Here is a 27,272-nt window from a genome sequence, read left to right on the forward strand (position 1 = left end):
TCTCTATAAGCCCTGGCTCAATGCTGGCCACAGATCAGTCAGTCACCTGCTTCTTGTAACTGAATTCTTCTTGCTGGTATTTGTCTTAGCAGCAGCTAAGGACTGTCTGCGTTTGCTGATTAATTTGTTTCTATATCCTTTGCCTCTTTACCCATCAATATGATTTTTTCTACCCAAGTCCCTGTATCCTTCCCTCTGTTTTGTACTAGTCTCTGCCCAGCAGCCATGGTCACCTGAATACCCATCCTTTCTGTTCTATCACGGAGGATGTTGCTGCATCTCTAACCATGCCTCTTCCTTCTTTGAGTGTCCATCACAGCCTAGATGCGCTTCATCTTCGTACCCCTGACCTTTGTTCCATGGTTTCCTCTTCTCAAGGAGAAAACTCTATGCACGGTCATAAGAAACAAAGGACCAAGGCATTTGTACTTTTGTCCTGGTCTCTAAGTTTGACTTTAGACACCATTCTGACTTGGTGTTGATTACATATGCTCTGCATCCTACAATGAAGAGATCTATTTCCCTTTCTCAGGAAAAAAAAATTAATTCATTTTCACAGTTCTGGAGATTTTCTCTGTGATATATCAAGGTGTTGAGGAAGATGCAAGGAAAAAGAACATTCTTAGCAGAATAACTGTAGTTAATGTATCCTGATGTGAAGACAGAAGGTGACCAAGAAGAGGTGTGCTAGAAGTACCATCCTTCTCTTTTCAGTTTCGGCTGTAACTGATGCCATGTTACTTCATAAAACAGCCACATGTCTGATGCTGGCGATGCCTTTTCCAGTATTTGAAGATAAGTTTTAGAACAGAGACTGGTCATTCAGTAAATCTCACAAATGGCCACTTCCCTGGTGACTCAGATGGTAAAGAATCCATCTGCAATGCAGGAGACACAGGTTCCACCCCTGGGTAGGTAAGATCCCCTGGAGAAAGGAATGGATACCCACTCCAGTATTCTTGCCTGGAGAACTCCATGGCCAGAGGAGCCTGGCAAGTACAGTTGATGGCGTTGCAAAGAATCGGACATGACTGAGTGACTAACACTTTCACACTTGACCACACCTGGAACCTTTGTGATAATTTTTAAAAGGCAAATCCTCGGAGTGGTTTAATAAGAGAAACAGAACTCTTCAGTGGCCTGATGCAACCCCAGGCCCAGGGCTCAAACCTTACAACCCTGGCTCAACTTCAGCTTTCACAGGGGCCTTATGGCTAGACAGCCCTGGTCTACCATTAACAACCATCTCCTGATTGCTGTTCTTCCTTGATCACTCATTTTTACACAATGTTAGCAATAGTTCACCATCAACGATTTCCATGTTGGAGGCTAATGTTAAATGTCCTTCAGCTGCTTTTAATAGAGCTTTCAACTACTCATAAAACATGAGTAAATCTTGATGGAGACATTCTATCATAGAAACGTTATCTATAAATACAGTAGAGTAAGGGTGAAAGGGAGGAAAAAGTTAAGTTAATGAGAAAACAATTGGGCCGGGGAAACTGAAAAGCTCTTGTGGCTAAATTCTTTTTTATTGTATAGACTAAATTAAAAGTCATAGGCCAAAAAGACAGCAATCATTAAACAGAAATCAAAGAGAAACTGGAAGCAATTAACTAGATAATTTAGTTTAAATATGCTAGTGTGATCACAAAAACAACAAATACATTAATGTGTGAGAAGAAATTTTATATGAATTTTAGGGGAAATTTTTATGCAGTTTAACCTGGTTATTATGAGGAACAAGGATGGGAAAGGCAGGAAAGCTGTAAGTTAATTTTTTTAATTGAATTCATTCTCAAGTGAGTCTGAGTGAACTCCAGGAGTTGGTGATGGACAGGGAGGCCTGGCATGCTGCAATTCATGGGGTCGCAAAGAGTCGGACACGACCGAGTGACTGGACTGAACTGAACTGAGCTGAATACTTAAAGTATTCTAGAATCAATTTTAAGATATAATAAGAATGATCATGGGCTTCCCTAGTTTCTCAGCGGTAAAGAATCCACCTGCCAATGGAGGAGGTGCAAGAGACTCAGGTTTGATCCCTGGGTCAAGAAGATCCCGTGGAGAAGGAAATGGCAACCCACTCCAGTATTCTTGCCTGGGAAATCCTATGGACAGAGGAGCCTGGCAGGCTACAGTCAAATACAACTGAGCAACTAAATAACAACTGTAACAATAAGAATGAGCAGATTTAATAGAGACTCAAAATAGAAATCTAAAAAGACCTTTGGACCACCAAGCTATGAGCCACTCATTGCAGTCAGTGAAATGCTAGATCAAGCTTGCCTGGCTTATGTGCCCAACTTAGCCAATCTGGCTGGCAAAAGGGATAGAATTGTGCTGACTGGCTGATATTGAGGATAGAGTCATTCTCATCCAAACTACAATGGAGAAACGTAGTATGGATGCCTGGGGGGACAAGCAAACAATCTTTATTCCACTTTCCATTTCTTAGGAAACTATTTTTGAAGTGGTCTTTCCAAAAAGCACCTGGAGTGAGAGGCAAATAAAACTCTCATCCCTGATCAAAATAACTGTATGTAAAGCTTAAACAGAGAAACCGTCAACTGCTAACCTCAGTCCCATGGTTGTTGAGTAAAATGAATGTCTTGCTTGTACAGGGCACTGCATGCTTTTCAGAGCATGGCCATCCAAATCATCCTACTAACACTCGCATCAGTATCACACCAGCTCTGAGCAGCCGTTGTTACCCCTGTTATAGGCTAGGTTATCCAGGTCAAGGAGGACAATGGAAGACCTGGAGCGAGAACCCAGGCTCTTCTCTCCTAGACCAGCACCTCTGCACTGATGACCACCAAGGTCTCTAAAAGCACAGCACTGTTGGGAGAAATAGCAGATAAAAAACATGGTTGAAACAATAATTGGGCATATCAGTCTTATTCTTTCCTACTCGTTGTCTACCATTCTGAATAAGTCAAAGCATCAGAAATCTACTGCATTAAGTATCTCTTCAATCTGTTAACAGCAGCACACTGGTGGGAACAAACTACTCCTTAGTAATCTCTGTACTTCCATCTGCAAGTCCTAAATCAGGAAAACTGATGAGACCACTGAAATCATTGTGCTAAGTCACTTTATTTCCCTGGTGGCTCAGAGGTTAAAGCGTCTGCCCAGAATGCAGGAGACCTGGGTTCGATCCCTGGGTTGGGAAGATCCCCTGGAGAAGGAAATGGCACCCCACTCCAGTACTCTTGCCTGGAGAATCCCATGGACAGAGAAGCCTGGTAGGCTACAGTCCATGGGGTCACAAAGAGTCGGACACGACTGAGCGACTTCACTTTCACTTTCACTTAAGTCACTTTAGTCATGTCTGACTCTCTGTGACCCTGTGGATTGGAGCCCTCCAGGCTCCTCTGTCCATGGGATTCTCCAGGCAAGAATATTGGAGTGGGTTGCCATGCTCTCCACCAGGGGATCTTCCCAACCCAGGGAATCAAACCCACGTCTGTTACATCTCTGCATTGGCAGGTAGATTCTTTACCACTTGCACCATCTGGGAAACTGAAATCATTGCTTCATGCTTTAATTCCTTAACCTAAAAGCACATTAATTCTAATTATCACTCATTCCAAAGTTATTAAGTTTTAAGTAAGCCACGATATATAAAACCAAAGAAAACTATTTATATTTGAGATCATCTTATAGTAGCATAGGGAAGACAACTACTCCTATAAATTATGTTTTGTTTTGTGCTATCATTTAAAAATAAATCTTATGAGATTCTTATGATAGACAAGAATGAGATTTTTCAGCAATTTTTAAAATGTTCTACAGTTCTGAGGTACTGCTCCTAATTTTCTAGTCAATGATTTTTTCTTAATTGCTCTAAAATGGCCTCAGATTTTAAAATGTTATTGATTTTTGTTCTTTCCTCTAATGTGCACCTGAACAATAGCCATTTGAACATCTCAGGCAGCAACATCAGACAGCAGGAGGACAAAGGCAGCATTATTTACAGCAAACATTCAGATTGTTCTATAGCCATTAAACTCACTCACTTACTATTCTCCGACCTACCCACAGCCTCCTGCCATAAGGTGGGAGCTGCCATGTGGGCTAAAGGTGAGGAGGGCAACCCTATCTAACTCTCAGGGATGCTGGTTCATCTCCTACATTAATTCATGAACATCTCCCATAGAACCTGTAAATAAGCAAATGGAAACTCATTTATGGGCTAAAGTGTCTATGTTAAAACTGTGCCTTTGACTATACTATGTAGAACGTGTAATTGCAGAGTAATTACCATCTATGTGTTTGTGTGTTTATATTGAGGATTTATTAATAATACCTAGTAGGCTATCAAGGCCTCATACCCCTTAAGGTCTTTCCTTGGGTAGGGAAGCACTATGATAGCCATGGTTTTACTCACAGTCTCCTGCAAAGATAATTCTTAGAAGATTTGCATGACATTCAGCTCTGATTCTGCAGCCAGCGTACCCAGTCACACCTGGAGTATCTGTGAAATAATGAGTTACTTTCCCACTGTGAGGCCTCTTTTATAATTCCAATTTCAGCTGGAAAGTCTTTGAAGAAATGATTGAACCATATCGTCTCCATGAAAGCTGCAAAGATTTAACAACTGCTGAGAAATTAAAGAGAGAAACTCCGTGGAAAATTACAGATGCAGAACTGGAGGCAGTCAAGGAAAAGGTAAGGACTTTTCTTTCTTAATCTTTACTTTGCTATCTAACTAGCTGAAAAAGAAAACAGTGGTTGATTTAAAGATCAAGAAGTAATGTATCTATTATAGAATTTCACTTATTCGCGATCTAGGGTTTCTGCATATTTCAAGTCCTTTTTGAATCATATTAGTGAATGTGAGGATTTAGAAAACTGCTTTCATTTTTTAGTATAAAATCAAGTGTTTTAAGTTGAAAACAGGCTGTTCATACATATTGCGAAGTCTTCTTTCCAATTTAATTTTATAGAAAAGGAGACAGACCCATCAGACTAAAATAATTTCAGTCAATACATATGCAAAGTAAATATAGATTGCTCACAGTTTGACACAATAAAAAGAATTTTAACCTGATATAGCTATAAAAACTTACATAGGGATCTGAGAAAATCTGTAACTGGAACACTGAATATGCAAGTTGGATCTGGAATGTCTTGTAGGATGGATGTGAAATGGTGAGCTTTTCTAGAGAACACAATAAGACGGGAGTTACCTGCATCTGGCTTGAACTGAATGAAGTTGCAACAGTGAGGATGATGAAGAGGGCAAGGACATAAGAATAAGGCAGAAGAATTAACATCTGAATTGGATTAGACATTCAACGAAAAGGACCTCAAGAAGCTCTAAATTACAAAATTTAAATAAGCCATATTAGGAGCTGAAGTTGGAACAGATTAGAGCAGGAGATATTAAAAACCTTTCAAATTTAGTAGAAAAAATACTGAGCTAAGAATCATAAACTCTGTGTGACAAAGTGCCCAGCTCTAACAAAAGCTTTTCATATAATTGAACAAATCACTTATCTAAGCTTTGGCTTCTGAACCGGTGAAATGTGATAATAAATATTACTCTCATCACTACAAAATAGTTAATGTAGTTATTTTTCCAAATGAGTCTTTTGGTGACTCTTTCATTGAAACCAGTCTCCTGTGCTGGTAAAAATCAAAGAGTTTAAAGAAAGATTAGACTAGGGTATAATCTGTGTGTTTAGCATACCAAATTAGTATCAAGATTAGGTTAGGTTTCTTCCACAGCAAACCTGTTCCCAGCACTGGCCATTCTCATCTTTTTACTGTTATCCATGTTGCTTGCTTGTTTTTTCTTTCTAGAATTTAATAAGCCACTATACCTCAATGGGGCTTCCCAGGTGGCTCAGTGGCAAAGAATGCACCTGCCAAAGCAGGAGACATAGGTTCAATCCCTGGGTTGGGAAGATCCCTTGGAGAAGGAAATGGCAACCCACTCCAGAATTCTTGCCTGGGAAATCCCATGAACAGAGGAGCCTGGCATGCTGCAGTCCATGGGGTCACAAAGAGTTGGACATGACTTAGCAACTTACAACATAACACAGTGGTCTTATTCTTTATATTTCTAATATTTTCCACGAGTTTCTAAAACACTAAGTTTCCAAACCTGAATGAAAAGGTTTTTTTTTTTTTTTTAAATGAGGCTTTCCTACTTGTCTCTAATTAGAGGAAAAAAGATAAATTCTCATTCATAATTCTGAGAAACCGCCGTCAACAAAATCTGAATGTTGTCCACAGAGTTACCGCCAAGTTCGACTGAACGAACTCTTACAGGAGCACTCAAGAGCTGCTAATCTCATAGTCCTGTAAGTATCATTGCAGACATTTAAGACTGTTACAGAGAAATCTCAGGTACATGGGTTAATCAATATAAAAGCCCAAAACTATTCGGGTGGAAAAGTTAAATTTGGACCATGTGGGAAAATAAATACCACCCTAAGACAATGGGGCCCACAGGCTTTAGAGGGCTCCATATGGACTTTACTCCAGACATGCTCCACCCAAAGGGCCAGGACACACGACACCTAGAACCCTCATTCCCTGTCTAGACCTCTGTCTAGGAATCTGACCCTGGAATTCCCTGCCAATTAAGCCCCAAGTTGGTCAAGGTTCACAGGCCCCTTCCCTGGATAGCTGCTCCTGAGATGTGGAGTCCATGGCATGTTCTCAAGGCTCCTTACCATGTGGGAAGAGGCCAGGGCAGGAGAAAAAAGAGTGGGCTTTTCCATTTCCACTCTTTGTCCTCCACCCCACAAATATTAGGGGCATACCTGCTGGAAATAAGAATGCTTATCTAAAGATTCATTGCTAAACAAGAAAACCAGCAATTTCACATTTATATCTCATGATCTAACTCCTAGGTACAAGGGTAAGTATGTCTTCAAGCAAGGTCTACACTGGAAGACCATTCATCTAAGAGATAGACTGGTCTCCTGAGTTGGGTGATAGAGCCCAAATAGCTATTTCTCCCAAATATAATAAGAGCTCTAAAATATTAGCAAAAATCCTTCCCCCACCCCTAGAAAAACGGGGAGAGGTATTGGTTGATCACATTTTTTATTTAAAGAGTGAAAATCTATTTATGCTTTGCCTCTATTCTAATGGGCTTCCCTAGTGGCTCAGATGGTAAAGAATCTGCCTGCAATGCAGGAGACCCAGGTTTGATCCCTGGGTCGGGACTATCCCCTGGAGAAGGGAATGGCAGCCCACTCCAGTGTTCTTGCCTGAAGAATTCCATGGACAGAGGAGCCTGGCAGGCCTCAGTCCAGAGGGTGGCAAAGAGTCAGACATGACTGAGCCACTAACACTTTTACTTTTTTTCACACTTTCTATTCTATTACAATGTCCAGGCCTATTTTTCTGGTTTGTAAATATTTGTATTATCTGAGAAACATCTCAGTTTAACATCTATATTCAAAATAATTTCAGTGCTTTCATTTTGTGGAGGAGGCATATATAAGGTTTAGGCTACTTGTTATTATATAGCTCAGATAGCTAATGATGTTATGTTGGTACTAATTGTCATGTTTGTTCTTTATTTTTCTTGCATGCTGTCAGGAGCCTTCCAGTGGCAAGAAAAGGATCTATATCAGATTGGTTGTACATGGCTTGGTTGGAAATCCTCACGAAGAACCTCCCTCCTGTCTTACTAGTTAGAGGAAATCACAAAAATGTCCTGACATTTTACTCTTAAAAGATCTTTATCCTTAAAGATAAAGGATTAGAACACAGTGTGAATAATTAGGAAACAAGTTCCAGTACTTTATGTTGTAAATGTGATCTGTGGATATTCAAACCTAGAAGACTATCCTATAGGCTTCCAAGTAAATTTTGCCATTTTTAAATTATTACTTAATGGGAACTATTTTTTTAATCAGTTTAAGGGGGTGTCAAAGCCAATGCTACCCCTAGAAAAACATCTTGTCAATGTTATTTAAAAACATGAAAATTAAGCAAACATATGCTGCCTTATTACGCCCGTGAAAACTCAACTTATCGTAAGCTTTTCCAGGCACACCTAATCTTTTATTTGCTTCTAGGGCCTGGTAGTGGCCTCAGCCCCACAGCAGTTTCTCATTAAATGCTTATTAACAGGCTGGTATAGTAACCATGGGTGGTTATCAAAGGAAAAGACCAACTGGGCAGGAAACATGATTATACTTGGCCTTCTGAGAAGCTTACACTCACAAAGATTTGAAAATCAATAACTAAAAACTTTAAGAGGTAACCTGAGTCTCCACAATGTTTAAAACACTTACCTAAGTAAGGTTATTTAATATAACAGATTATATACTGAGAGTGATCTGAGCAATTGCTGACAACATACAGCTTCAATTTGGGGCTGACTGAAAAATATATTAGCTGAAAGAGGAAGCAAAATATATTCTGATTAAATATGCAATATATTCTGTTCTTAATATATAAATTTTAATTGCTTTCCCTACTAAATATTTAGACATTTTATTACTTTGAATATTTTTTTCTAATTAAGTGGTTAGCATAGATGAAGTCTTCATAGATGTCTAATTGGAAACCCAATATCACACATTTTCAAACTGTTATAAAGAAATATATCCTGAATCATATTTTTAGTTACTTTATATAATGATTGTAGAGAGTTAAAAGATAATTAAAATTTGATGTAGAAAAATTTGCAAATTTGGAATATATAAGTATTGATTTTTTTTAATTTGTTAGTATTCATACAATACTTAATCATATTAAAAACTACCAAAATTTTTTTCTGATGGATGCGTTGATTATTTTTCCCTGACATATTGTGACTGTTTATTGTAACTGATAAAAAATAGAAGGGGGAAAAAGTCAACCTGAAATAAAAGCACTCAAATTCGTTTGCTCTGGTCTTGTTTTTTCCTTTCAGTCACTAAAATCACACTGCAGTGGTGTTATCAGATGTGAGCCTGAAAATTTCAATCAGGTGCCTCACTCATTTGCAGGTTGTTTAAAGCTGGGGTTCAAGATTAGGATTTCAAGTCAGACTCTGGCCTCAGAAGGATGACTAGGAAGGGAAAAGGGAAACGGCAAAGCATAAGAAGCAGGATATCTGTATTCTGAATCTGACACCTTTGGACTTAACTCAGGCCTGGGTTAACCCTCTCTCTTCAGTCCTCTGTACCTGAAATTCAAATGGCTAGATGCTACCCTGGTGACCAGGACAAGGCACCCAGCTTTTCATCTGGGCCCTGACACTTCTCAGAAACACTTGAGAGGGTCTCTGGAAACAGTGAGAAGTCATGTGACTCCTATAACAGGAAATTCTGGCTCTAGTTTCTTGGAGAAGCTGTTGCATGTTAGGTCCCCTAAGAAACAGAAAGTTTAGCATGGAGCGTGTTTATTAAGGAGTCCGTTTGGAAGGAGGAGGAGAAAGCAGGAAGGGTTAGGGAAAGGTGAGCTGAAATGCAGTCCCAAGGACAGCCTCAGTGACCCCACAGGGAGCTCTGGAGACAGAGGTTCATTCAGAGTAGTCCCAAGGAGGTCTGAGAGGGCCAGACCTTTATACTCCCACATACATCAGTCATATACATCAGTCACTGAAGGTGGGTGGCCTAGGAAGGGGTATGAATCTGGACGTGGCAAGTCTCTGCAGCTGAACCATCCCAAAGGGCTGGACAGTTGAAGGCTGTCTGCTGACAGCACTCCCAGATGCTGAGGCAATAAGGCCTTTATTAAACAGGGTCTGGGTGGGGCATCACCATGCCAACTGCAGGGGTCAAATAAAGTAGTGATTAAAAAAAAAAACACTCAGATTGGCCTAAGTTCAAATCTCACTCTCACCATTTATTAGTTTTATTACCTTAAATTAGTTATTTAATTTTTTGAAGGTTATTGATGAGATGGTGACTGAAGGGATAACAAAGGAGAAATTAACCAAGGAGGAGTACATGGACTGAGAGAAAAAGGGATAGGTGATCCTGAGGACAAGAGCAGGGAAACAGGTTAGGGCAGCAGAAAATTGAAAAGATGGGAGTATGGTCAGCTGCCAGTGGGTTTCTGTAGCCCTCAGTGTCCTGTCCTTGTCCTTTGATTTATCCAACTCTATTTGCCCAACCTCCTACAGTCTCTAAGTTCACAATCGGGCTTCTGAGCAAGAAGGAGAAGGTACACATTCATGTTTATTGATGTCCAACTTCCTCCGTCCCCTCATTTTGTACATGTGTCTCATCAGCTTCCCTACACTTTCCTCACAATGACTTTTCAAAATCTTCACCACTTTTTCAGTTGATGACCCTGCCACCATCCTACAACACAGCCAGATACCCATAGATATAAAACTTTCTTATATAAAGAGGAACATACTAGGAGCATTGTCTTACAATGTCTTCCCTTAATACTCAAGTTTAGAACTCTTTCAATGTAAGGTTTTAAAAAAGATTATAGATTCCTGAGGGCAATCATAAGTCTACTAAATTAGAATCTATAGGAGAGGGACCAAGGAATCTGTATATTTTGATGATCCACGAGATTTTGGAACTCCTGCTTTAGGCAGACTTCTTTCTTACTGTGACGTGACTCCCACTACAGGCTGATGCCTCCAAACTTATATTTCTTTACTTTTTGAAAAAGATTTTTTATATGGACCACTTTTAAAGTCTTTATTGAATTTGTTACAATATTGCTTCTGTTTTATGTTTTGTTTTGTTTTTTTGGCTATGAGGTGGGGATCTTAGCTCCCTGACCAGGGATAGAATCCACACCTCCTGCATTGGAAGGCAAACTCTTAAGCACTGGACCACCAAGGAAGACCTCTAAATATATATCTCTAACTCAGATCTTCCCTAAGTCTCAGATCCAAATATCCAGTCACTAATTTGCATGGTATTTCTCTTTGTATTTGGGTGGGGCAAAAAGTTTGTTTGGGTTTTTCCATAACATGGAAAAACTCAAATGATCTTTTTGGCCAGCCCAGTAAACCTGCACTCTAAGTGCAGAATGACCAGATTTCTGTTAAACCCAACAAAACAAAAGACACAACTAGAGCAAAGGTGTCTGTTTCTCTTTCTCCATCGGCTCGCAGAGCCTCTCTGAAATGACCAAAGAAACACACAAATAGGAAAGTTCTGCATCATAGCAGGAAACCAAGAAAGGAAGCCATGTACATTATACATTTTTAGAAACACAAGCAAGCTTGAGTTTATATGAGATGAGATCGATGGAAGCTAGAAAAGGTCAGCTTGCAACCAATGCTCCTGAGAAAAACTCAGTATCACAGGAAATAATTGCAAGAGACCCTGGGAGGATTCCACTAACCCCTGCCTGCAGTTTGCATGTGAAGAGGTAAGAAGCTGAAGGTAGGAGAGAGAAAGTGCAGCACTGGGATGAATACTAAGAAGGGCTATTGGGAGAAGCCACAAGGTGTATCCAGTAAGCACTCACAGCAGACATGGGTGTTGCAGGAGAGAATCTCATAGGTGACCTTGAAAGGCACCAGAAAGATATGTGCCAGCCATAGAGCCTGAGCCAGAGACAAAATCAGCCCTCAGTGCACAATTTCTCGTAACAGAGAAGAAAACTCAGATGGGTAATCCCGTCCTTGGGTCTCACTGTTGTTAGGATGCTGGGCTGCTAAACTGGCACTGCAAGATGCTGGCAATGAGACGTTTGCTGCTGCTGCTAAGTCGCTTCAGTTGTGTCTGACTTTGTGCGACCCCATAGACGGCAGCCCAGCAGGCTCCCCCGTCCCTGGGATTCTCCAGGCAAGAACACTGGAGTGGGTTGCCATTTCCTTCTCCAAAGCATGAAAGTGCAAAGTGAAAAGTCGAGTCGCTCAGTTGTGTCCGACTCTTCACGACTTCATGGACTGCAGTCTACCAGGCTCCTCTGCCCATGGGATTTTCCAGGCAAGAGTACTGGAGTGGGTTGCCATTGCCTTCTCCAATGAGACCTTTAGCTAAAGTTAAATAGAAGGATTGTAACGATAATCAGGTGGTGAGGTGGAGGTCACTGTGTCCATCACAGAAGATCGGCACATCTGCTTGTTGTCAGACTGAGCATCTACAGGCTCCTTGCTGCCTCCCACAGTTCACCTGGAGCCAGTCCACCTTGATATTTCCATTTTCTTCTGCAGAGATGCTGGGGACACACTGACATAAGGATGAAATCTGTCTGGATTCCCAAGTGGAGAACAGGAGAAATTCCTCTTTGGGTGTGACTCAGATGTCCCAGTTGCTGACAGATCAGGGTATCTCCATGAGTTGCAGTAAGAGTCAAGAGGTCAAACCAAGAGGGCTCAGGCCCAAGCAACTGACACAGGCATTCCCCTGGGGCCAGCAGCTGCCCCAGAGTGTGCCAGCTCTGATCTACAGGTAAAATCTCTCCAGGGAAGGTGTGGGCATCCCTGGTGGCTCAGACGATATAGAATCTGCCTGCAATGCAGGAGACCTGGGTTCGATCCCTGGGTTGGAAAGATCCCCTGGAGGAGAGCATGGCAAATCACTCCAGTATTCTTGCCTGGAAAATCCCATGGACAGAGTAGACTGGAGGGCTACAGTCTATGGTTTCACAAAGAGCTGGACACAACTGAGTGACTTTCACTCACTCAGGTAAGGTATGCTGGTCATTCTTACCTCGTTAGGATTTCTGATGGTGCAAATGACCACCTCTGTCTCCCTTTTTTAATGCAGAAAAAAAATGTTTTCAAAATGAACATACAATATGTTCCTTCATCTTATCTACAACACCATTCTAAACACACTATTTTAGGGCCCTGCTGCTGCTAAGTCACTTCAGTCGTGTCTGACTCTGTGCAACCCCATAGACGGCAGCCCACCAGGCTCCCCCGTCCCTGGGATTCTCCAGGCAAGAACACTGGAGTGGGTTGCCATTTCCTTCTCCAATGCATGAAAGTGAAGTCGCTCAGTCGTGTCCGACTTGTAGCGACCCCATGGACTGCAGCCTACCAGCCTCCTCCATCCATGGGATTTTCCAGGCAAGAGTACTGGAGTGGGTTGCCATCGCCTTCTCCGATTTTAGGGCCCATTAAGGAATAAAAATCTCTGCTGTTTAAACTATTATATAATATTCTATCACTTAGCATTTTGTTATATTGAGATATAATTTTTAGGCTTATGCAGGTATAGAATTTTAAGTCATATATCGTTCCTATGCATACAAAAAAAGGGGAAAGATAAGTGAAATAAATTTAGTTCCACTTCAGAGTCCCACTCTTCTCTTCACCTGTCCACTCAGTTTATGTCTGTTTCTCCACAGAACAGGAGGAGCACTAATGACTCAGTATTTCTCACAGGGGAAGATCGATGGACACTATTTTCTCATTGGCATTAATAATTTTGATAATTCTGGGTTCTAGTACAGTTTTCTAATAGCTTAAATTTGTCTCCTAACAGAATTTAAAACATTGTGTGTAAATCCTGATGCATTAAAGAACATAAAAAGAGGGAAAAAATAGTCCCAAAATGTCAGAAAAAAATTATCATTAAAAAAAGAGAAATCATGTTATAGAATAGAAGACAAACATACAAGAAATAAACAGAAAACACAAATGTGTGCATCTTTTTTAACAGACTCTCAAATTTACTAATAAAACAAAATTAAACAGTATTCTATCTGCTAGCATAATATTCTAAATTATATATCAAAAAAGGTTAAAAACAAAAGAATAAATAAAGATATATAGAGACATTGAAACAAAAAGAATAGAGTTGATAATCTTAATTTCAAAGTTTAAGATTAAAAGAATTAGGGAGGACAAGAGAGCATCATTTTTTATATTTATAAAAGATATACAGTCACAATATAGCTATGATAAAATGGAACTTTATGTAAATATAATAATATATCATATTGACATAAATAATATAAGAATTGCTGAATATGAGGAGAGTCACTACAAAAGCCAATTTTCTTAGGAAACACCTCACCTATATCACTACCTTTGACAGATCAAGTATAGAAGAATTCAAACTACATTTTTTAAAAATGGATTTAATAGGTACATAATGCTCACTCACAAAGACTACACTATCTTTTAGAAATCTATAGAATGTTTATAAAAACAAATTACATATTAGATAACTCAGTTAATTCTAAAATGTAGAAATAGGAAATATTGCACTTTTATCACAATAAATAAAACTAATCATATATACAAATATATAAACAACATGAAAAACCTTACTGCAAAAATAAATTTCTAATTATTTCAGGTCAAAAAAGAAAGAAATAGGGCTTTCCTCATGGCTCAGTGGTCAAAAATCCACTTGCCAATGCAGGAGAGACAGGTTCAATCCCTGGTCTGGGAGAATCCCACATGTTGTGGCGCAGCTAAGCCTGTGCACCACAGCCACTGGGCCTGTGCCCTAGAGACTACTGAAGCCTGCGCCCGCAACCAGTGGGCCTGTGCCCTAGAGACTTCTGAAGCCTGCGCGCCCAGAGCCTGTGCTTCACAAGAGAAGCCACGACAGGTAGAAGCCCAAGCACCACAGCTAGAAATTAGCCCCCATTTGCTGCAGCTAGAGAAAGCCCAAGCAGCAGTGAAAACCCAGCAGAGCCAGAAATAAATATATAAACAACATTTTAAAAAAGAAAGAAAGAACACATTTGACTATTTAGCAAAAATGACATTGAGAATTCCACATAACAAAATGTATTTTATGCTGATAAAGCAGGCTTGGAGGTAGATTTATATCCATAAATGGATTTATCAATAAATAAGGAAAGTGAAAATTAATGATCCATTCAAGAATTTAGAAACTGTAAGAAGTAACTAAGGGAAAGCATGAAGAAGACATTAAGGAAGAAAAGCGGGGAGGTAACATCAAAAGCTGAGGTTCTGGAGTCAGAAAGAGAGGAGCTGAGTCTCAGTTTTCCCTCTTACTAGTGGAAGGCTTATTACCTGGCCTGCTGAAGAACCATTTTCTCCTATGTAACACGAGCATTATTAAAAGATCTGCCTTTGGGGGTTGTTACAAGAAAACGAGATCTTGTGTATTAAAAACTGAGTACTTTGTGGTAAATACTTAACTGTTCGACATTATTTTTTTAGAACAGACACAAACTGCACTTGATAAACTCAAGTGCTGTTTGTTGCTATTGCTAAAAGAAAAAAAGAAGGAAAGTCAAAGGATAAAATTTAAATACACAAATTTACAAATGAGCAAGGAACTATGGGTACAACTTGGGAGAATGTCCTTTAAAACTCTATCCTGGTAAATTGTTCAATTCCAACAAAATATATCAATTGTTAGTAAAATACAAATTCCCAAAAGTAATGTATCATGTTTGAATATCTATTTGTAACTGCATAGAATACCTCTAGAAAAATGCACAAGAAACAAGTTAAGGATTGAATCTGGAGAGAAAACAAGATTAACGAGGGACAGCTGTTATTATGCAAAAACAATATTTAAAAAATCAAATACATAAATTAACAAGTTACTAGCTTGCTAGGCTGTGTTTGGTTATTAATTCATGTTTGAGGTGACATATATTGTGAAGGTCATATGAAATAAACTTTTAAAAGTTTTATAAAGTACTCAAAAATATGAGATATTATACCATTATATTTTGTTGCACTTATTTATAACATAAGTAGCTAAAATATCACTGTAGGAAAAGTTGATCCCACCACACAGCCACTGATAAGTTTAACTGTGTTCCATTTGGGCTTTTTTTTTTTTCGTAGATTTTGTTTTTCTAACTTATGACTCCCTCCTGGGTAGAAAAAGTAGTAGAGAAGAGAAATGTTGAATTGAATTTACCACTACTGCCTTGCATATTTTATTTGCTGAGGCTCAGGAATGGACAAATATAATTTTAATAGGTTCTAGAGTTTTATTTCCTGAGCAGAATAAAACTCAGAATTGATATTATGCATAGTAGGATGGGTAATTATAATAATGTGATTAAGTTTGTATGAACCCATGCGTTGCAAAGTGCAGTATGCTTTTACCCTTTCAAATACAAAATCCAAATAGGGTGCTGTATTAGTTTTCTGTTGCTGCATAATAAATTATCACAAATGTATCAGCATAAAACAATACCCATTTATTATCTCACAGTTTCTATGGTTGAGAGTACAGGCACAGCTTAACTGGATTTTCTGCTCAGGGTTTCACAACTCTGAGGTCAAGGTGTTGGTCAGGGCTGTGTTTTTTGTTTTTTTTTAATTAATTTTTGGTTGTGATGGGTCTTCGTTGCTGCATGCAGGCTTTCTCTAGTTGTGCTGAGCAGGGGCAACTCTTCACTGTGGTGTGCAGGCTTCCTGCTGTGGCTTCCCTTGTTGCAAAGCACAGGTTCTAGGCACTTTGGCTTCAGCAGTTGTGGCATGAGGGCTCAGTAGTTTTGACTTGTGGGCTCTAAAGCAAGGGCTCAGTAGCTGTGGTGCACAGACTTTGTAGCTCCATGACATGTGGGATCTTCCTAGAGCAAGGATTGAACCCACGTCTCCTGCATTGTCAGGTGGATTCTTATCCACTGTACCACCAGGCAATGGCACCCCACTCCAGTACTCTTGCCTGGAAACTCCCATGGATGGAGGAGCCTGGTAGGCTGCGGTCCATGGGGTTGTGAAGAGTCGGACACGACTGAGCGACTTCACTTTCACTTTTCACTTTCATGCATTGGAGAAGGAAATGGCAACCCACTCCAGTGTTCTTGCCTGGAGAATCCCAGGGACAGGGGAGCCTGGTGGGCTGCCATCTGTGGGGTCGCACAGAGTCGGACACGACTGAAGTGACTTAACAGTACCACCAGGCAAGTCCAGGGCTTTGTTCTTATCTGAGGCTTGGGGTCCTCTTCCAAGCTTATGCATTTGCTGGTCAAATTCATTTTCTTGCTGCTATAGAACTCACGGTCATTTGCTTCTTGAAGGCCAACAGGAGAGGAAACCTCCTACCTCTAGGTCATCTTTCAAAGGGCTTCCCTGCTTAAGTCAGCCATACCTGGGTCAATCTTCCTTCTAACTTGAAGTTAACTGATCACGAGACTCTAATTATATAATCAAAGTCCCTTCACTTTGCCAAACACATAGGTAACCTAGTCATTGGAATGGCAATCCCATCATACTCGTAAGTCGAGCTCAGATTCAAGGGGAGGAGATTTCATAGGATGTGAGCATGGAAGGGGCCATCTTACAATTCTGATAACCGCAAATGCTATCTCACATTTCTAAAGAACACATATCAGTTACTAAGACCCAAGCTTGGAATCAGATAAGTTAAAAATGGTCTGTGAAGTATCCAAATAAACAAGCAGTAACTAGCAAAAAATGACAGCAGGGATGGTGCAGCAAAACATCAAAAATGTTTTTAAAAAGGAAATACAAGCCTCAAAAACACAGCGGCTTGAGGCTGTAAGTGTAAGAGGCACAGACTCCAGATACTTCACTAGAGCCTGAGGACATCATCACTTGGTGGGAAGACAGCCTAATGCCTGACAAGTTCAGTTTTGTTTTATGCGCTCTGGTTAAGAAAGCAGGAATGTTTACAGTTCAGCCTCGGAAAAATTTCCCTTCATGTAATTGACATCGAAGGATGGCTAAGCTTCAGATACCTGGAAAATTAATTTACATGGAACGACTCTGCAGTGAAGCAGGTGTACGGAGCTCTTGGGTGAGACTTAAAGAGTATATTTTCAAGTTGGGCAGTTCAAGATAAGGAGTGTGGAAGAACTCAGAAGCTGAGGCCAGGGTCCAGGTTATGAGTGGATCACTTCAGAGAAAGTGACAAGCAGTGAAGCCTGGAGCAAGGAGCCGAGGCTATCCATCTCAGCCTGGAAGATCTCTCTGCATACAGTTGTTCAGGGTCAAAGCTAGGCAGTTAACTTTTTAGAGAAAGACACAGTAACTGCCGAGTTATGGACTTAGCTGCAGAGCCCTGGGGGCCAAAGCCAGGGTTCTGCTCTTAAGCAGCCATCTCCCCAAAGCTGGTGGCTTTCCTCAGCTTCCAAGTTCAGTTCAGCTGCTCTTTCGGAAGACCAAGAGATGAGGAAAAGGAGAGATTTCACCTGCAGACTTTCCTGTTGTTATTTCCAAAGCAGTTACACACTTAAATTTTCTAAGTTTCCTGTTGTACTTCTCCCAACAAAGAAGTGGTAGAAATTTCTCAGGGAAGGTGAGGAGCTCAGAGAAGTAAGCAATCACATGTCTTGAAAGATATTAAACTAACACAACCAGCACATTGGAGAGATATGATTACCAGTTCTATAATTTCCTAATCACAGGAACATTTTCAAAATGAGTTCTATTTTTTAAAGTATTACTTGTGCACCTTGGAAGTGATGTATTCCAAGCTGATCTTCCTTTCCAAAGATGCTATTTTAGCGCTTTTCCAAATATCAGTAAATGGCAACCCCATCCTTGCCATAAATCTTGTAGTCATCCTTGACTTCTCTCCCTTATTTCACATCTGATCCACCAGCAAATCCTACTGGCTTCAGAGTACATCCAGAATCAAACCATTTCTCATCATTCCCACCGCTACCTCCTGCTCTGTGCTACTACCGTCATCTCTTACCTGGATCACAGAGTAGCCTCCTGAAGGGTCTTCCTGGATCACGGAGTAGCCTCCTGCACAGTCTTCCTGCCTCAGGCCTTGATCCTCTTCTGTCTCTTATCAAAATAGCAGCCCAGGCAATCCTGTTCAATGAAATAGGGCATGTCACTCCTCTTACCAAAATATTCCAATGGTTTCCCATTTCACTCACTGGAAAAGCCACTGTCCTTACAAAAGCTTCTAAGGCCCTACAACTGCAACCCTCAGTCCCTGCCTCTGTAACCTTATCTTCTACAATGTCTATCCTCCCATCACTCTGTTTAGGCCACACCAGCCTTCTTACAGGTGAGTTTGTACCTCAGGACCTGAGTGCTTGCTGTGATCTCTGCCTAGAATGCCTTTCTCCCAAATGCCGCTTCCTTCAAGGTTGGTTAAATGGCCTCCACCCTCAGTCCCACACCTGTGTGTGTGCTCAGTCGTGTCCAACTCTTTGCAACCCCATGTGCTGTAACCTACCAGGCTCCTCTGTCCATGGGATTATCCCAGGAAGAATACTGGAATGGGTGCCATTTCCTCTTCCAGGGGATCTTCCCAACCCAGGGATTGAACCCACATCTCCTGCGTCTCCGGCAGTGGCAGGCGGGTTCTTTACCACTGAGTCACTGGGGAATCCTATATCTGGCAGATAGCATATTCTCACTGAGGCCTTCCTTGGGCACTTTCTCTAAACTGCAAGCCTACATTCCACATCTCACTCTCGTGTTGTGCTATTCTCTTTAACATTCAGCACAATTTATTTTAATTACTTCTTCTATTTACTGTCAGACTAGTTTTTGTCTGGTCTGTTCTCTGCTCTGTCCCCAAAGTCTAGACCAGTGCCTACCAAATTGAATACATTCAGAAAGATTTGTTGGAAGGATGAATGGATGCAGGCACTGAGGGGAATAGGAAGTATTCCCCCTCCACCTCCTTGGAGGTCTGATTTTTGACTCACAGTGGAGCTAAGCCCACCAGCCTCAGCCCTATCCCATGCCAGCCATGTAGCACATTCCACACCCTCCACTGTGTGTCTCTGAATATGTGGGTCCTGCTGCCTAGAATGCTCTCCTTGTTTATCTCACCATTATTTTTATCCTCACTTATTTCACTACCAGTGAGTTTGCTGGCCATCTGGTATTGCTTCTTTGGTCAATTCAACCAAAATGTGCCAGGCTCTAAGGATATGCAGACACACTGTTCTAAGCTCTTAAAATAACCATCTTCTCTGGCCTCAAAAAGTTTATGGTACACAGAGACAAGCAAACAAGCATACAAAATAATTATGGGTTATAAAAAATACTGTGAAGGAAATAAAGAGAAAAGCATGACAGAGAATAACAGAAAGGGCAGTACTTACACAGGGTATTCAGGGAGGGAGGGCATCTATGAAAATAGATTTAAGGATGAGAAGATGATAACAGTGCTGAACTTTTATGTGACCCCCTTGGATACTAGAAAACAATGATGATTAAGAAATCTCAGTGTTTTCTTCTCCAATTTCCCCATCCTTCTGTGTTCTAGAAAATGACTACCTGTAATGAGCCATCACTCCCCACAAAGCTTAGCTAAGGCTTGCTGTCCACTCTTTCTCATGACTCCCATAAGATTTGTAAGTGGTTCCTGTTTTTGGTGACAAGGCCAAATCCAGACCATTCTCCTTTTGTTGACAAAAGTCAGAGATCTCTAACTTTCTTGTCTCATGAATAATTAGCCAAGATTAGAATTGTTTGTTCCCCTGAAACCAGATAAACACTTTTTGTTTCACTGAAGCTTTCTTTGATTGAAAAAAAACAATCCCAACTATAAATGACTCCACCTGTAACTTGTCTGCTCCTTCCTATAAAATCTAGTACAATCCCCCTCCTGAGACATGGCGCAGTAGGCTAAATAAGAGCCCGCCAAGGTATTCATGTCCTAATCCTTGAAATCTATGTATATGTTACCTTTCACAGAAAAAGGGCTTTTGCAGATGTTGTTAATGAGGTTGAGTGAGACAGTGATCCAGATTATCTGGTTAGACCCTAAGTAGAATCACAAGTATCCTTGTAGGAGGGTTGCAGAAGGAGACAACTGTAGATAAAAGAGAAGGCAGCCATATGATAGAAACAGAGTCAGAGAAAAAATACTACATCACCGGTTTTGAAGACAGAGGAAGGAACCATGAGACAAGGAACTCAGTTCTAGATGTGGGAAAAAGGAAGGGATCAGTCTCGCATGGACCTTCCATAGGCAGCACAGTCCTGCCAATATCTTGATTTTAGCCACGCTAAGATTCAATTCAGATTTCTGGCCTGCAGAACTATAATAGAATAGCTTTCTATTCTTTAAAGCCACCAGTTTTGCAATGGTCTGTTATAGCAACGACAGCAAAATTAATGTATACTCCAATCTTCAGATCTGAGGGTTTCCCCTATTGCAACAGCCTGAATAAAATTCACCTCCTCACTGATTCATTATTTTGTCTTTGACAGTGCTAACCATAAGAAGAGCAGGAAGCAGAACACCCCTGGCAGAGTGACCAACATAGACAAAGGTCCTTAGACAAAAGAGAATGAAGCGACGCAGCAGCAGCAGCAGCAGCAGAGCCTATGAGATGAATGTGACTCTAGTTGAAGCTGAATGTTAAGAGTCTGATTAGGGCTTCCCTGGTGCCTCAGCGGTCAAGAATCTGCCTGCCCATGCAGGAGACACACGTTTTTGATCCCTGGTTCAGGAAGATCCCACATGCCATGGAGCAACAAAGTTCATGCCCCACAGCCACTGAGCCTGTACTCCAGAGCCCAGCAGCCACAGCTACTGAAGATCACGTGCCCTAGAGCCCACGCACTGCAGAACAGAAGTCACCACGATGAGAAACCTGTGTACCACAACTAGAGACTAGCCCCCGATCTCTGCAACTAGAGAAAAGTCTGCACAGCAATGAAGACCCAGCACAGCCAAAAGTAAATAAATACATAATTTTTTTTTAAAGAGTCTGAATACAAAGGGCCCTGGGTCATGGTCGGGAATTTGGATTTTATTATATTTGTGATGAGAAGCTTTTAGATTTTGAGCATTAAAAAGTAGACGCAGCAAGATTACTTAGCAGTTCTGGTAAGAGATGTTTGTGGACCCCAGGATGTGAAAAGAATTTAGATACAGCGTTAGGTGAATCAGATTCTGTCTCTGTAAAGGTTGAAATATGAAACAGAGTTCAGTCAAGTTGGAAAAATTTGAGGAGTGTTTACCAAAGGGGTATTTATAAAGGTTTCACAAGATATGGGAAACCAGAACCACACAGGGGAGTACGGTATCTTGAAGCTTATAACAGTGCTAGGCCTGAAGGGAAAGGGAGAGAAAACAGTTTCCAGAGCTTGGAGAAAGGGCAGCCATAACAAAAGCAGCCATCTTCAGTGGAGTGACACAGCCACCCAGAGGAGCTCTGACGTTACCCTCCCCTCTACCTCTGACCTCCTGCTGGGGTTCTCTATTGCCAAACCCAAAAGCAAGCCGCCGGAGAGCAAGAGAGCTCATTGATGAAGTCCCTACAGGTCAGCCTCCCCAGACAGAAAGCAGGACAAAGAGGGATAAGACTGGATACAGAGGGAATAAAGAAAGATACATAGTAGAGACCTGAAAATTAGCCCAATTCATTAAAAGAAAGGGCTTCCCTGGTGGCTCAGTGGTAAAGAACCCACCTGCCAATGCAGGAGACATGGGCTCAATCCCTAGGTCAGGAAGATCCCCTGGAGGAGGAAATGGCAACCCACTCCAATATTTTTGCCTGGAAAATTCCATGGACAGACGAGCCTGGCAGGCTACAGTCTATGGAGTCTCAAAAAGAGTCAGATCTGACTCAGTGATTAAAGATTAGAAGAAAATGTGGAGACCTGAATTTTCTACATTATTTCCTTAATACTCAGTTTCACCTACCCAATGCCAATAGGCACAAAAACAGTGAACTTTCACCCTTCTGTCTTTTCTTTGAACATGTACAATTGCTCTTTTATCCTAAAGGCAATCAGGAAAGACAGCGATTAGAACACTTGTGAGTACTAACAATGTTCAGTGAAAAACCTCTTTTGATAAAAGTGTAGAATTTGAGGAAATATTGCCACATCAAAACTAGGTAATGTTCACTTCATATTGAAGAGAACTGAGTTTCTGCAGCCAGGTTAGAACAGGTTGTTTCAGAAGGACAGAATATTAAATTACAATCAGCCAAACCACAGCAAGCCTAGTTCATACATCTCTCTGCATGGATGCCCATATTTTACCATTGTCTTGGTTTCTTCTTTATTATTACTCTGGAAGATAATTCAATTTGCATTGCACATTTCCTCACAGAAATTTTGAATCTTATGAATATAAAAATCATGGACTTGGCCCAGTTTTATTTTAATCAGTTTTTCTGTTTCCTAATTCAGGATTAACTTCCCAGGATATATGCAGAGATTTAGTAGCAAGAGCAACCGTGTGCACATTAAAACATGGAGAGTTTCAGCAGCAATTTGAGTTATGGTAATTACTGGGTTTGTTTACACAGACACAGATGAAAAGCATAACCTTTTTGTTCCTGTCTTTCTTTTTTTTTAATTTGGAAAAATTGTGTGCTACCAACAGAAAAATCATACAGCAGTTGTTTAATGTCATGGAGGAAATCAGGTGCAACCAACGAGACTGAGAAATAAAGAGATCAGAACTGTCTGAGGTAGTGTCTTAACTAGGCATCCTTTTTCCTGGAGCCACCCTCAGTGTTATAGAAAGACTGTGGTGCTCACATTCTACTCAGAATGATGGCCACACCATTCACCTCCACCCAAATCAACTACCCCATGGGTCCTCCACTCCCAGACCAATTCCAGTGTGGCCCCAGCATCGATTTCTGCATCCGCAGTCATTCTCCATACCCTGCGCCCTTCCGTTGCTCCATCCAGGGAGTAAGCCTGACCAAGACCAGGCCCGTGTGAGGGAAGAGGAGAAAAAAGAGGCAGATGCTTTCTGGCAACTGGGTGCCAATGGGAGAGGCATCAGTGCTCTCAGAGAAGGTGAGATATTAATCCTATCCCTGGGAACATTTGGGGTGGGGGGAAAGGTCTGCTTTCGTAAGGCTTATTGATCTCAGATCTGGAAGCTTCCACAAGACACCCATGCTTTCACAACAACCAGGTGGTTCCCTTAAAGGCAGCAGGCAGCCAGGCTTTCATATGTCTTAGACTGGTTGAACAGGGGTGAAGTTACCCAAACAACTAACACTTGATCTTCTCCTACCTCTTCCACCCTATTTCCATAACAAATTGACTCTGCTGCTACTGTGCTCATTCATATCCAACTGTCTGTGACCCCATGGACTATGGTTCGCCAGGCTCCTCTGTCCATGGAGTTTTCCAGGCAAGAATATATGGAGTGGATTGCCCATTTTCTGCTCCAAGAGATCTTCCTGACCCAGGGATCGAACCCACGTCTCTTGTGTCTCTTGCATTGGCAGGCGGATTCTTTTACCACGGCACCACCTCGGAAGCCTACCAAATCAACGCTTTGGGCCATCAATCCAGCTGAACAGGAAGTCCTATTGATTGTCTAAAATATCCATTCTAGGTGTTTATGATAAACATAGTAATGGCCCCCAATGACGTCTACGCTTTGACCCCTGGAAAATGTGTGTATTACCTTATATGGTAAAAGGGACTTGGCAGATGTCATTAAGATTACTAACTCTGAGATAGAGGAATTATCCCGGATTATCTGGGTGGGTCCAGTCTAACCAAATGAGTCCTTGAAAGTGGAGAAACGTTCCCAACTACGATCAGAGAACTAGAGATATAGCAGCATGAGGAGTAACCCGCTGCTGCTGTTTTTAAAGATCAAGCGTGGAGATCACAGGCAGGGAATGTGCTCAGCTTCTGTACGCTGGAAAAGGCAAGGAAATGGGTTCCCTCTTAGAAAAAGGATTGCAACCTTGCCAACACCTTGATTTTACCTTGTAAGACCCATGCAAGACTTTCTAACTAAAGAACTGAAGATAATAAATTTGTATTGTTTAAGTCACTGAGGTAATTTGCTGTGGTTATTTGTTACAGCAGCAATGTAAAAACTTACACAGTCTTCATCACCTCAAGCTTGGATTAACACAATAGAAAATTTTCAATTTCTCCAGCCTCTCAAATATCTAGGTCATCATAGTAATTCTTACTCCCCAAACTCTTGTCAACTATCACTCTATTGTTCAAGGGTCTACAAACGGCAATGTTTTCAACTCAGTTCAGTTCAGTCGCTCAGTCGTGTCCGACTCTTTGCGACCCCATGGACTGCAGCACGCCAGGCCTCCCTGTCCATCACCAACTCCTGGAGTTTACTCAAACTCATGTCCATTGAGTCAGTGATACCATCCAACCATCTCATCCTCTGTCGTCCCCTTCTCCTCCTGCCTTCAATCTTTCCCAGCATCAGGGTCTTTTCAAATGAGTCAGTTCTTTGCATCAGGTGGCCAAAGTATTGGAGTTTCAGCTTCAGCATCAGTCCTTCCAATGAACACTCAGGACTGATTTCCTTTAGGACGGACTGGTTGGATCTCCTTGCAGTCCAAGGGACTCTCAAGAGTCTTCTCCAACACCACAGTTCAAAAGCATCAATTCTTTGGCCCTCAGCTTTCTTTATAGTCCAAATCTCACATCCATATATGACTACTGGGAAAACCATAGCCTTGACTAGACTGATCTTTGCTGGCAAAGTAATGTCTCTGCTTTTCAATACGCTGTCTAGGTTGGTCATAATTTTTCTTCCAAGGAGTAAGCTTAGTTTTCAAACTAAGCTCCTATAGATATCAGAAGGTCTGAAGTGCCTCTTCTGGACCTGCCAGAGTTCAAAGTGGAAGGTTAGTGAATACTGCTGAAAATGACCCGAAAAGATTCCTTGGAGACTGGTCAGCAGAATTTTCCCAGGGCTTCATCACCAAACATATTGAACAACAGCAATATACTGGTTGGTTTATAAAGTCTTGCAGTGTTGACCACTTACACTGCCCTGCTGATAAAACCGGTCAATTTGCTGGGATGAAACCGGTTCTGCTGCTCCAGCCAGAATGGACAATACAACTAATTTCTGAACCAGGGGCTAGTGAGCAGGGATAGTTACATGACAATATATTATATAGCTAATTTCCCAGTGCAATCAGGTGCTCTTCAAAGATGAAAGAGGGAGACATGATTTGAAAGAGATCATGTGAGTCAAGAGAGACAGTGCAAGTCTAGAGCTGACTTATTTCTTGGACCACTGTCCAGTTTAGTCCATATAATCCACCCTCCTCTAACCCTTTCTTCTTTGCCTAATCTTGCAATCAAAATTGTCAAATATATCAAGTTTCTTGTTGGTTAAACTTTCATTTTACGTTCTACAGTAAGTTTCAGCCTTTTAGTCCTATCTGTTGGTGGGGCACCTTTTGTGACCAGCTTTAATGGCCTCTATATGGCTTAACCAAGAAACAAGCAGATATTCTGAATGATGCCTGGTCTGCAAATTTTCTTAGTAAAATTATACTACAAATTTATCATTAAGAACAAAGACCTAGGACCTGCCTCTATATATAAGGTAATGGAATCTCTATTAAAATGATCTAGAGTACAGTGGGTTTGGTAAAATTTGTAATATTGGTTAAATGTGAAGAAATTCTTTCCAGCAAGTCTTGACTGCAACAGATTTTCTAGAAATAAATTCCCTAAAGCAGTGGTGCCTAACTAAGTGTGGGCAACAATAATCACCCTGGAGATTCTTAGTCAGTGTGCAGTGGGATTTGGACACGTGCATTTGACCAAGCTTTTTAAACGATTCTCACGTGTACCCTGCTCTTAAGCCATCTGTTTTATTTGCTTCCTGAAAAGTTGATGATGCTTTAAAATGAAATAACAATAGTCCTTCTCTGAGCTGTAATCACAGAAATTTCACCTTCTGGTACTCCTACACACAATGGCATAATTCAGAGTCAGCTTTTCATGATTATGTTAATTAACAGATCGTGTACTCAGTGTATAGTGAGAACTCAGTGCATAGTTCTGAGTTTGTATGTTAACTATTCTGATTCCCTTGAACTTTTGTGGAAGTAATCTGAGTCAGTCCAAAGTAGTTTTGTAGCAATAAATGCTTTTGTTGACTATTGGCTAGTTCCTTATTGTTTCTTAACAGTCACTCACCTTAGTGTCAATCTTCTGAGCTACTTGCATTCTTAAGATCCATGTGCTGGTTTTATGAAATTGAAAGGCTACATATATTTTTCTGATCTTTGCATTCTTCCCAAGGGCCTTGTAGGAATAGCCTTGTGGGTTTCATAAGCTATATGGTAGTTTAGTGTTTTCAAATAGATACTCCCAGGGGAACAAAAGACATTCCAGGAGTCCTCTTGACGGCATTAGGGACCAAACAATTTTAAAAGAATGAATTTCTAGATAGTTATACATATGTTGTTGTTTAGTTGTTAAGTCATGTCCGACTTTTTTGCAACTCCTTGGACTGTAGCCTGCTAGGCTCCTCTGTCCATGGAATTTTTCAGGCAAAAATATTGGAGTAGATTGCCATTTCCTTCTCCAGTGGGTCTTCCTGAACTAGGGATCAAACTGGTGTCTACTGCATTGCAGGCGGATTCTTTACCACTGAGCCACATATACTTTTTACTGAAACTGATCTGCCTGTATACTGGTTCTTTTCCATCTCCTTTATTCCAATTCCCCTTTTACAAAAGATAGGCTACAACTCACCATCTTCAGGCTAACTGGTTCTTGTCCT

The 27,272-nt window shown here is 41.0% G+C and overlaps 1 protein-coding gene across 7 annotated transcripts in view; it reads left to right on the forward strand.

The window, feature by feature from the left end:
- The window catches only part of SLC12A1 (solute carrier family 12 member 1), an 87,613-nt gene extending 79,414 nt beyond the window's left edge, over positions 1-8,199 (forward strand). For all 7 annotated transcript variants that reach the window (XM_086320764.1, XM_086320757.1, XM_086320759.1 and 4 more), the window contains 3 exons: positions 4,539-4,674; positions 6,247-6,314; positions 7,567-8,199. In XM_086320764.1, coding sequence (XP_086176890.1) covers positions 4,539-4,674; positions 6,247-6,314; positions 7,567-7,702 — 340 coding nt within the window. In that variant the 3' untranslated portion in view covers positions 7,703-8,199. The remainder of the gene's footprint in view (positions 1-4,538; positions 4,675-6,246; positions 6,315-7,566) is intronic.
- The last annotated feature ends 19,073 nt before the right edge of the window (positions 8,200-27,272 follow it).

The sequence above is a fragment of the Bos grunniens genome, chromosome 10 (assembly GCF_055505025.1).
Source record: "Bos grunniens cultivar Pamir isolate PY7600 chromosome 10, Bosgru_T2T1.0, whole genome shotgun sequence".
In the NCBI taxonomy this organism is placed as follows: Eukaryota; Metazoa; Chordata; class Mammalia; order Artiodactyla; family Bovidae; genus Bos; species Bos grunniens.